At 33.5% G+C, this 12,629-nt stretch overlaps 1 protein-coding gene across 3 annotated transcripts; it reads right to left on the reverse strand.

The window, feature by feature from the left end:
* Positions 1 to 68: 68 nt before the first annotated feature.
* Csp (Cysteine string protein) lies at positions 69 to 9,576 on the reverse strand. Of its 3 annotated transcripts, XM_090171577.1 has the most exons (7): positions 9,255 to 9,576; positions 8,270 to 8,408; positions 7,179 to 7,331; positions 6,253 to 6,384; positions 4,843 to 4,896; positions 1,266 to 1,418; positions 69 to 524 (listed from the first exon to the last, which is right to left on the reverse strand). In XM_090171577.1, the coding sequence occupies exons 1-7, from the start codon at positions 9,281 to 9,283 to the stop codon at positions 519 to 521; spliced, it is 666 nt and encodes a 221-aa protein (XP_090027703.1). In that variant the 5' UTR covers positions 9,284 to 9,576; the 3' UTR covers positions 69 to 518. The 3 variants fall into 3 exon arrangements, with proteins under 3 accessions (XP_090027703.1, XP_090027702.1, XP_090027704.1); XM_090171576.1 differs by lacking the exon at positions 69 to 524 and having other exon boundaries at positions 708 to 1,418; positions 9,255 to 9,575; XM_090171578.1 differs by lacking the exons at positions 69 to 524; positions 4,843 to 4,896 and having other exon boundaries at positions 708 to 1,418; positions 9,255 to 9,573.
* Between the last annotated feature and the right edge of the window lie 3,053 nt (positions 9,577 to 12,629).

Raw genomic sequence — 12,629 nt, forward strand, 5'->3', positions numbered from 1 at the left:
TCTTACATTAAAACACAGCTTAAATCACCTAATGAAAAGCTAAATGTAATTAAACTCAAATTCTGTATGGTAGCTTAATTTCCATAATTAATGTAGAACCTTTTGCTGTACTAGATTAGAGTTAAGTTTAGTTAAAATAAAGGCTTATAAAAACTTTCTATTTAACAGTAACGTGATGCTACTTATTTACATTTTTTTTAAACAGCTTCCAATATATCCACTTCAACCAGCAAACACCACCAGAAATACTTTTAAGATTTTTGCTTTACAAACACTTATACAACAAAAAACATTTTTACGATTGAATTTTTAGAGGTTTAATAACTATTATATATAAGTTAATGTCGGATTGTACTGAAAGAGACATGGTTTTGCTTATATTTGTAAGTGGCTTTAAAGACTAAAATATTAAAACCGTGCACTTCAAAATTTTAAATACAGAATTTGGTAGTATCCTCCTTTTCAGTCAGTTCATCACATTTAATTTGAGTGAATAATTTATGGAAAGTGTGAAAATCTTAGCTCTAAAAAAATCAATTTTAACGTATTACTTCCCCAACTTGATAATCATGACGACAAAATGAAAACAGTAATGCTACTCACCAGGTAACTGAAAAATGGTTTATTAGCTTTAATTTCAGGAGAGTGAAAAAATATGAGAAAGAAAAAAGCATTCTACCAAATATTTATAAAAAATAAAAATACCATTAAATGATTTACAATTTATTAATAATTACTTAAGCCATACAGGATGAAACAATTTATACTGTTTTCATTAAGTCGTTTAAGCAAAAATGTTTGTAAAAGTGCATGTTTGTGGCCTTTTTACACAACCACTTTGTAAGGAAGGTGTGTGAGACTAATAATAAAAATGACTAGAAACCCAGGGAAAATACAGAAACGATCAGGCCCTAATGTAATAAAGCTCGGAATGCCCTTATATTTCAGAATTTTAAATTTTTCTCTTTTACAATTACAATAACTAATAAAGATTGTCCTAAAAATGATATTCAAACAAAACTTGGGAAAGCTAGTCTAAGAAATTACACAATTTGGTTACACGAAAACTGTCTTATTCACGTTAAATTTCAAGCATTCAATTAGATTAAACATTTTCACAGGATTAATTAGTCTTAAAAGGCTACATTGTCCTTTCAAACTTTTGGAAATTTGAATGTTATTTTGGAATATATAAGACTGGAGCTAGAATCTATAGCTTTTCATTGATTGTGGACTGGGGTGCTGTGCTCCGTTTGGTAGGTTACCTGTTGGGTCGAACTAAGAGTTGTTTTTTCTGTTGCCCCATAATCTTGAGCACCACCCGGTGCGGGCATGGAAATAGCTGCGCTATCTCCGCTTTTGAGAGGCTGGCTAGTGACTGGCGTGGTTTGGTTGCTTTCCTCGCTACTGAAATCCTCCTTTTAACACCATGTAAGTAAATTTATTATTTGCACCCACATATATAAAACATACATAAAAACGTAATCCACTAAAAAAGCATGTATTTAAGCTTGAAAAAGCAAGGGCTTGAGAGAGAGATAGAGTAATTTACCTATTGGAAATACATGTATACTGTACCAATAAAACAGTTTTAATAATCAACATAAGTAGTAAAATTAATAGTAGAACATGCGCGTGTTGGAAGGCAATGTAACAAAACAATTTTTACATAAAATAAAAGCACTAAGTTGTTTGTACAAATGGTTACTCCAAAAAAAGTTTATATAGAAACTGGCCTATTAAATTTAATAAATGGTACAAACCAAGAATGTTACCTTTTGAATTTGCAATGTGAAAGAGATATAAAAACCCTCATTTACAGAGTTTGTTGAGGGGTTCAGACATTATACAATTCTGAGTTTTTGTAATTCCAAAGTTGGAAGTGACTTCATAGTTGTGCAATTTATTTCAAGATTTTGGTATTATTCGATTAGAGGAGTTTTACTCGTTATTTTGGAATGTTTATTATTAATTTACAATGCCGCTTTGGGGATTTAAAGTTTATTTTTAGACTATCTCCACTAATTTTCATAATAAATTTCAGCATTGATTCTTTTTAAAATTTTGGAATTTCTCAATTTTATTTTTCACGAAACATTTGTGAAAGATGAATTTCTTCAATGGAAACCTAGCTTTCCCCTTTATTTGCCGTTTTGTTTCCAATTTATTAGTAAATTTAATTAATACTGCCATAAATTTATGTTCCGCATTAGTCTTCTGCAATTTAAACGTTTTTACTGATAGTCATTTGTGGAATGACTAATTTTTGGTCGTCATTAATATCAATATGGGCTCTTGACGTTCTTGTGCAGTAGTAAGAATGTCACTTTTTTTAATTGCATATTTTTAGAGCAACTCAATTTTACTACACATTTACCTATCTTGCTAATGTTATTCGCTTAAAACATATACCTACCAAGGCTCCCATCCATCATATATTAATTTTCAAATAATATTCCATTGGCAAATATGGTTTATCAATAAGTAAATATCCCTATGCAGTGTAAATTTAACATCTTTAAGCCAAGTAATTAATCGATTCAGTAACTTTTCAGCTGTGATGCAGTGTACCAGGGGGTGTACACATTTGGCCTGCAAAAGTACATGTTTCATATGATATTAATGGCCTAGATTACACCTCTCTCAAGAGATATTTAAATAATTACTGATATCAGAAGTTTATAATAAATGACAATTATGAAACTTAAAATCTAATAGTTGAACAATCTTCAATAGAATTCAACCCATATGAAAACCTTTAGTGTAAATATTGCTATTTTATTAAATTATATGAGCCCATTTTAGTAAAATTGACACTTTACAACACAATGGTTTGAATTGCCTTGCTATGACTCTTCCAAGTCTAAAACGTTCCTATTTCGTACTGTACAATTGCATTGCATCCGAACCGAAAATACATTTCGATTCATGGATTTATATGCGTTGACAAGGGAAAAACTATTAGGGATTGTAGCTGATTGCTATAGTTAGGTGAGAGACATTTACATCAAGGTCAAGCTTTATGTACAGGCAATATGATAATTAAATGTTTTTGCGTTAGAAAAAAACTTCACTGAAGAAATAGATGATTAAATAAAACCTGTTCAGTGATTTGCCTAGAAGTAGTAGTAGAGAGAGGCAGGACACACTTGTAAAAGCGTTATATTTTAAAGTGCGTGATGCTTAATATTTTAATATATAATGGCTTAATTGTTCAATTTTGCACGCGCCACCTGAAAAAAAAATGTGCAGGCGCTATCAGCTTCTACCTTACAAATAAAACTAACATATAAACCCTTGACAACTTTATTCAGTGATTCGCGCATGCTCGTAGGGGAGGAAAGACAAAGAAAGCGGCATTTATTGAAGCGCCTATTAGGCATTTCTTAGTGATTCAAACTTAAAATTTAGCTTTAGTTCTCAGGGACAGCTGTGCCCTTCGGCTGCCAAATGTCTATAGTCATTTTTGAAACCATCGGTCACCATGACAACTTGTCTTGAGTTAGAATCAAGTGTGTTTTCATCCTTCCACTGAGTGACGTACTGCTTATTAATTGTCAAATAATAATTTAGGGGCGTTTAAAATGTATTTCTTACGAGGAGTGTACCCGAGGTGTAAATCACCGATTTTGATGAAACTCGGGGGGTATGTAGACCTTGGGGTAACATGAATTTTCACCAAGGGAAAGTTACGCTGGGCTTCCGTCTTGCTATGGCAACCGAAAATGTTTTTGACAACATAAAATGATAAAATCTACATTTAAAAAAGCATGGGATTTTCTAGCTTGTGAAAATTTTTGAAAACCCAAAAAAAAATAAACCGAGAAAATCCCATGCTTTTTTAAAGGTAGATTTTTTCATTTTATGTTGTCAAAAACATTTTCGGTTGCCATAGCAAAACGTAAGCCCAGCGTAACTTTTCCCTTGGTGAAAATTCATGTTACCCCAAGGTCTACATACCCCCCGAGTTTCATCAAAATTGGTGATTTACACCTCGGGTACACTCCTCGTTAGTTTGATGAAATATTAAATTAGTCTTACTCCACTTTTCAACACATATGTGGTATTTGGAAACACTGACGACTCTTAAAATATTAATAATTGACATAAGAGATTAAGCAAATGGTTATAAGGTAAAAATAACTTTGTATAAATCAACAAAAATATGTTGCTTAAGCATCTCTATAACATGAATAATACCAGGTCTCTTTCCTCTCAGTGGGAAATGAGATGCTGCCACCGGATTAATGCCAATCCAGATTCTCAGCGCATCCAGGCATCAATCTGATTTTTATGCAACTTCAGAGGAGTAGTTTTAAAACAATGAAGTCCATACAAAGTGTTTTAGCCCTCCTCAGGCTACAAAACCTGTGATTTTACTCTCTTAAACTTTATATGAAAATCTTCAAAGACAAAATTCCAAAATCTCAAATGTCTGACCCCTCACTCTGAATATATAGTATTATATATTTTACCCTTTATAATGAAGAATACTTAAAATGACTTAGTGAAATGATAAAAACATATTAGAAAATTGTTCCACCAGCAATTAAATGTTGCATGTAAAGAATCCTCACCACCACATAAGAAAAAAAGACAGTTCCCACATAGCGTAATAAAACGATAACGAAAGTATGGGTAAATATAATTGCTATAAGCAAGCTAAAAAAGCCCAAAAAATAAAGTCTTAATCAATCAAATAAGCATTCCATTGGGAACCAAAAATATGGGATGAAAAAGTACGCAAGCTTTGGGAAAATCAGGGAGAGGATAGCATGAAGAAGCAGATTTTTATATCTTTATAGTTTTGTTGTTGGTTTGGCTTTTCGGAAATTTTCTCACCTTTAAAGGATTAGTAACGTCATCTCGGGAGGATCCGGCCTGATCTTGTTCTTTCTGGATCATATAAATATTTGTTTTCTTTTGGCTCTAATTTTTCTCTTTCATTTTAATTAAGGACTGAGGTAGGATCAAGGGTTATTTGGGAAAAAATAAAACCCCCAAAATAAAAGCAAATAATAATTATGATTAATTTCAAGCATAAAATGGATTAAATTCAACTTTTTTAGTCAACATCCTATGTTTCTAAAAAAATGTTTTACAAGTTGTTTTTATGGCCTAATACTTTTATTGGTGTGTTTCCTTTAAGCTGAGCTTAGTTTACAATGCACTTGAAATATTAAAAAAGTTAGCTATATGACGCAATAGATAAAACCATAAGTGACAAGTTCACGCACATTAAGTTTTAAAGCACCTTTAATACTTAACGTAAAATTTTAATTTGACGAAACTTGATGCATATTAACTAAAAACAAGTTGAAATTTATAAGTTGAATACCAACTGATATTTGCTTATTTAGCGATCGTATGTTGACCCCGACCCTAAACACCAATTATACTCGACCTCAGTAACAAAGATGAAAACCAAGTTGGTTTTGTTAGAGATAAAATTTTTTTAGGAGCCATATTTCATCAATTTCGTACTTACACATCACTGTATTTTAGTAATTGTTCCCGCCTTGCCTCATAAACAGTGTGTATAATGGGAATGCCCTTCTAAAAATGGAGATATTCCTGGCTTATGACACACATGGTTGTCGTACAAATAAATTGTTTTATAACATTTTCTTTACTTCTATTAGTATCCGTCCATTCCTATTAAACTACAATAATAAAAACCAAGCAGTTTTCACATAATTTACAAATATTAAAGACTGACTATCCTCAGCTAGGCTTGTTTTTTTCGGGGGGGGGGGAGTTAATTTTTGCCCCGTATAAACCCTAGGCTTATTTATAATTATAATTATATAAAAGTATTTTAAAACTACTTGGTATTTAACCAATTGTAAGTTTCAACTTGTTTAGAAACCTCTAGTATTGCAACCTTAAGACATATTACAATGTGGTCAATGGCAACTTACCCTTCAACGTTACAATTTAAATAATCTTTCAAATTATATTAAAAATAATCCATTTTCTAAAGCTCAAAATAATCACAAGGAATGAAAGATTCATGCGCTAAAACCAAAAATGGCCATTCAAATAAAATTAATCAGCAGCATAGAACCCAGCAGTTACCAATTAAAATTAAAAATTTGATGACTGAAAAGCAGATACGCATGTATTTCTAGGCCTCTCATGATTTACCTGTACCCATTTTTACTTATTTACCATAATGTACATAAAATAAGATTTGATAAACTTTTATACAAAGGAAAATGCATGCCAGAGTAAATAAGTAACTTAACTTACTTTTAAGTTGCAGTAATCACCAGAATCCTCGGGTGGAGGTGGTTTACATTTCCCACAACAGAAGTTACAACAGCAACAAAAGCAGCAGCAGAGATAGCAGCCAGTAATAATACCGCAGAATATGAATAAGGCCTGTGATGAAAAATTGGAAATATAAATACAGTAATATAGGGATGTAGACAACTTTAAAGTTACTTTAATATTAGGCAGTTATAACAGTATATTTAATTTCATTTAAATGAAAGATTGCGAGTCTAATCAAGATGTTGTATTTTCCTAAAACATTTTACACTTTTTAATTGAAACCCCTTAAAAAAAATATTTTCCATAAAATCAAATAATTAAAATTGCCTATATATGAAAGATTTACATCTGTTTCGATAAAAATATCTTAGGAATAAGAGATTGTGTAGGACTGGCCCCACAAAGCAGTTATTTAACAGAATCTACGCAAAAAATCCAATCTAAAATTATTGCATCCTATGAAACTTATTAAATGTTCTTTAATTAAATCAAAAATGCAGGCTTAAATAAGGTAATGTAACTGTTTTGGAATCTTTGAAATGGTTAATTTCTTGATGTTGAATGACTTTGGTCAAAATTAACGCAAGGAAGCTTACAATGTTAAATTTAAGTTTTAAACGCAACTATTTCCACTAAAAAAGCTGAAAATTGTTCCTAACAATGGCATTTGCCTAAAGAATAACACTAGTGCATAAGTTCTGTTTAAAAACAGCAACTCTTTATTCTATATTTTCTTAAAGATTTCAATACTTTTAAATTTGATTTCTTGAAACTTTTTTAAGTTTTGATAAAATGTTTTTAAGCTCTAGTAATGAATAACATTTTTGTTGTGACAAAATAACTTCAGTGAAAGAACTAAAATAATAAATTAAACCCCCTGACAAAAGCAGAGGAAAGTTTACCTTGCACCATCCACTAGTGAGAACAAAGTACGTATTGACATTTTCTTCGCCAAATTGCTCAGCAATATAAAGCCCCAAAGATCCATAATTATCGTAAATGTTCCTTTTAGTCAGATCACTAAGAATGGAATTGGCTCTGTTTATATCTTTGAACTGAAATAAAATTATATTTTAAAGAAATGTTTCTTATAATTACTAATAGCAGAAGTTAATAGTGTAGTCTTACAAGAGGAGTATCCATCTAGACCATAAAAATTAAACATTTAAGGCACTTTACAGTGGACATGAATTTTCCTCCAAAACAGGAAATCTGACACCAAATCACGGGCGCGAAATTTACCGCCTATATTTCTTTTTTCAGACGAGGTAAGTTTCAGTTTTCTACACCATTGGTTATTACAAAAATTAAGTTGCTTCATTAAATTTTCATATATAAAATTACATTTAAACATTGCTAGGAGTCTGACATGTTTTGATCCACTTCACAAATCATCAAAATTGCCCAATTTTATACCATCAAATTTATGAAGTGATTTTATTCTTTTAATGTGTATTACATTGTAAAATGTCAAAATGGTATTGCCCAAGTTCATTTACCAATTCATAAACCATATTTTCCTGAAACTCAATACACATGTATTTTGCCCTGCATTATTTGCTGTTCCAAAAGAGCTATTACATAATCAGACAAGGAGTCAAAAATTTTCTCAAAATGTTTAAAAAAATTTAAACCTTAATAACCATGAAATCAACTTAAAGACCAAATTCTTTCCTGTTTTGACTTAACTTATGGAAACAATGTGTTTTTGATACTACATTGCTTTGACCATAGATTCCAAGGAGTTATTACTTAAATTACAACAGGTCTAAGGACAATGTGCGAGTGCTTGGTCAGTAGATTCCCGACTACATTAAAAAAAGCTGTACTTTAGATATCTCAGGTTTTTCAGTGCAATTCTGGTCTAAGCTAGCCCACAAGAACCCTAGATTTTTTTATCTCCCAACCTGGATAATAACTAGACTGTCAATGGGTTATCATAAATTGGTTTACTGGGTTGCGGGTCAGAATATGTTTGAAATAAAATAGCTACCTTAGCTTCTGCATCAGGATTTCCTGGATTTTTATCAGGATGGAATTTTAGAGCTAATTTGCGATAGCTTTTTTTAATATCATCTTGTGTTGCAGTTTTAGGAAGTCCCAAAATTATATATAGTGAATCACCAGTGGTGCTGCAAAGAGAACTCATTATTGGTCTCTAAATAGAACTGAAAAGGATTATAGGAAATACATTTATGGCATGGAAAAGTTGAGCTACAGAAGTATGGTCACCATTGTTTTTGCAAGATACTATAAGATATTAATGAAACCAAACAAAAAGGTATTTCCTTTATCTACTTTTAAAATAAAATAATATCCACGTTGATCGCACCTATACCATTGCCAACTCCTTCCAAACTTACACCAAGGCAGCATACAGTTTCTACCAATGTAAGCTTTCCAACATTCGCCCAAAATATTCCACCCGATAGATAATTTCTAGTATCATAAATGAATTATTATTGATGTATTTTCTTGACAAATTAACTTCTCTTATATTGCTGACATCTTTTACAAATTCCCCAGCCCAAAAAGCATAACTAGTGAAGTTTTTATGGTTAACTATTCGGTGATCACTATCACCCAGAATCCCTAAACAAGTGAGCATTGTACTCTATAAATCAATCACACTATATCTGAAACAAATAAGAAAATATATCATACAGAATCAAACAATTTGGATTCTAAAAATGGCAAACCCCATGCGCTACACAAGAATTGCCCAATGCATGGAATCCACAAGTTAGATTAAATTGAAATAACCTTATGAATCTTCTGTACAAAATATTTGTATACATTACCATAAATATTTTTGTAGTTAATTATCGTTAAAAATAAATTATCAAATGAAAAGAGCTCCCTAACTCAAAGTTTTAGTTCGACTTTAGATTTCTCATAAAATTATTTGTAAGGAGAGATTTATATCTTTTGGTAAACGTATACAATTAAATTATTGAATATATGGTGGAAATACTCACGATAACTTCCTAGCTGCTGTAGAAGCCATAATATACCGGGCAGGGAGAAAATCAAGAAGGGCAAGGGCCTAGACGCCTAGGTGTTACTCTTATGATGCTAAGGCCCACTATCCACTAATCAAAAATGAATAAGAAACCGGTCTTTAACTGAGAGCAAAATGGAGCCTTCCGCTTAAAACTTTCAAGCTAAATTTAGTGATAGAAATTATATTGCTGAAGTAAATCTCTCTATCTTGTTTTCTATCATTTTTCTGGAAATATTAACGACTTCATTTCTCTTTTAAGAGTAAAATGCACACTAGGGATAGGCCATTGGCAGTATTTAAGAAATTAGCTTTGAGAAATTGAGAGTTTGAGATGGGAATATATAACTAGAGATACTTATACGGCTTCAGAAATCGGGGTTTCCCGGGAGAAATTCTTCACTGACTGTAATCCTTATCATTCAGCGGTGGCGCCTTCTATCTTTTCTAAAAACTGTACTTTTGCAAATATCGTCTGCTTATATACTTTGTTTTGCACGGGTTCACTTACAAGGAGACGACACGAAGTGTAACCTAGGAGGATGTATAGATTCTCCTAGGTGTAACCATGGACTAATTAACACAGGGACACCCCGTTCCCATGTTATTCCTATAGGGAGCTCCGAAAGACCCTTGTTAAATGCTCTTCCTCTTTTAATTAGTCCATGGTGTAACGCACCGATTTGGTTCAAACTCGGGGGTTTGGTAGACCTTCATGTAACTTGAAACACCCTAAAGGGAAATGTCTCCATAGGCACGGCCGTCTCGAGATCTCGAGACGGCCGTGCCATAGGCAATCGTTTTGCCCTGGCAACCAAAAATGTTTTTGACAATACAAAATGGAAATTTTCCTATTGAATATAACATGGGAATCTGACCAAATGTAAGGGTACCCCTGTAAAGATTTTAATCAACTTCGAACTTTTTCATTATTTTCTTATTTATATCAAGAATGTATTTATTTATATTTAGGAAGAATAATTATGTTGCGACAATCACCGGGCACGTTGAACGCCTTTCCCCCGTCTCGCGCGGGGGGAAAGACAAAACGTCACCGGCGTTTGATTACCATCGCGTTAGGTGACGTAAATTTTAAGCAGCCAATGAAATACCGGGACTATTCATTTTATTTTAAGCGGAGGAGCGTACTAGGGGGACCAACGGGTGGATTGAGAGAAAGCAAGGAGGATTAAGGGAAGGGGAGTTGTATTGAGGCTCCTCTTATGGCTGCATCCGTAGTCAGAGAGCGTGAGACGCCCAGTGGGTGGGAGCGGGAAGAAAACGTATGTAAAATACCGGCTCGCGTTCCTGTTATGAGCGCCATCTATAGTTCAGAAATATTGTTGAAAGTTATTTCGGTTTTTATTTTGATAATTCGGCTGCTTCGGTGTTTGTTTGTTTTAAAGCCGTAAATTAGTAAACAATTTGCAAAACTCAAAATATTTTTTATATGGAAAATGCTTTAGTTATATGATATTTCTCTTCGCATGACAAAAAAAATTCGAATTTTATGCATATACTAAGTAAATCTAGTCGACATACATTTTTAGCGTATTCACGACGAAACACCGAAGCAGCAAAATTCTCAAAATTAAAACCGAAATAACTTTTTCTGAACTAGAGGGCGCTCATAACAAGAACGCGAGCCGGTATTTTACATACGCTTTCCTCCCGCTCCCATAAGAGGAGCCTCAATACAACTCCCCTTCCCTTAATCCTCCTTGGAGAAAGGCTAAAAACCATTTCGACATAGACATTGTCCCTAGGTATAAATAAATACATTCTTGTTTATATTTTCTATTTTTAGCATTTTAAAAAATTAAAAATTTTAACAGGGGGGGTACCCTTAATACTGGTCAGATTCCCATGTTATTTTCTATGGGAAAATTTCCATTTTGTCTTGTCAAAAACATTTTTGGTTGCCTATGGAGACCTTTCCCTTTAGGGTGTTTCAAGTTACATGAAGGTCTACCAAACCCCCGAGTTTGAACAAAATCGGTGTGTTACACCTCGGGTCGTCTCCTTGTTAGTGGTAATTTGTATTAAGATATTTAAAATACTGGGAAGAAACTCAAAATTACGTTTAATATTCTGATTATAATAAAAAGTAAATATTGTATTATTATAACATAACTCCAAACTGTTAGAATGAAAATAACTATTGGCCTTTGAACAATATCAATTAGAATTTTCCTAATGCATTCCCTTTTCACCTTCTCATTAATACTCTTCGCTATTTTACTGAGTCTTAAGTCGGTGTAAAAGTTAATTACTAATTTAAATAATATAGTTCAAACCAACTTCTTGGTCAAACATGTGATCATTCAAATCTGGGAGAACTTAACTTGGAGAAGTGTCGTCATGGTTGAGGCACCTTCAAACAAGCAACTCAATTTTTAAGGTAAGGCGTTTATTTGAGGCTCCTTGATTTTCCAGATTGATGCTTCATATGAATTTTCTCTTAATTTGAAGAATTTTAACAAGAGATGGATGATACCGTATTATTATTAAGCCTGTGACCCAGGGGCGGCTGAAGGGCCGGGCAACTGCCCGGGGCGCCGGTTTGAGACGGGCGCCGAAATTGAGTTGCGCGCCTTTTTGGTTTACCAAGAATTGGATTTGTTTATAAATGTTTTAATGAAAGCATAACATAATTTGAAAAATCTTTAGCTAATTAGAAATACAAATCGTTTTCCCAACAAAAATGTCCACCATCGTCGATGAACGTTTTTTAAATAAACCATAAAATTGCAGTGGATAGCACATCTTAGAGACGACGTTGTCTACAATGTCATTGATGTAGATGAAGAGGAGAGATCCAAGGACTGAGCCTTGTGGGACCCCAGACGATGCTGGGAGCCAATCGGAAGTGGCACCGGGCAGCAGTGGCGACCTAAGGGGGGTGGGGTGGCGGTCCGCCCCGGGTACCAGGGCAGCAGAGGGTGCCATCGGAGAAGCTTGAGGGGAGGGGGGTGCAAATCAGAACGGTTAAACTTGAAGAAGACGGACCCGTGAAAACTTCTGCACGGTCCTGGGGGGTGTCACAAAACACTGCCGCCGCCCCGGGGACCCAGCCTTCTTAAGCCGCCACTGCCGGGCAGAACAACCCGAAACTCCCTATTTTCAAGGTAAGCATGTAGTAATAAAAATATGCAAGTTATGATGCGTTATTTGGATATCCATATAATAATCTAGTTACATCCAAGTTTGCTCCCATAGAGATTTGGATCTCCTTAGAATATCTGAGGGAGATTTGTGATTCCTGGGATATATACAAGCCCCGAATAATTTGTCGCATATTACTCAATTTTATAACGGGATCCTTAAAAAACTAATCCTAGAACAACAGAAA

Source organism: Leiobunum rupestre, chromosome 4 (assembly GCF_980474605.1).
Source record: "Leiobunum rupestre chromosome 4, qqLeiRupe1.1.hap1, whole genome shotgun sequence".
In the NCBI taxonomy this organism is placed as follows: domain Eukaryota; kingdom Metazoa; phylum Arthropoda; class Arachnida; order Opiliones; family Sclerosomatidae; genus Leiobunum; species Leiobunum rupestre.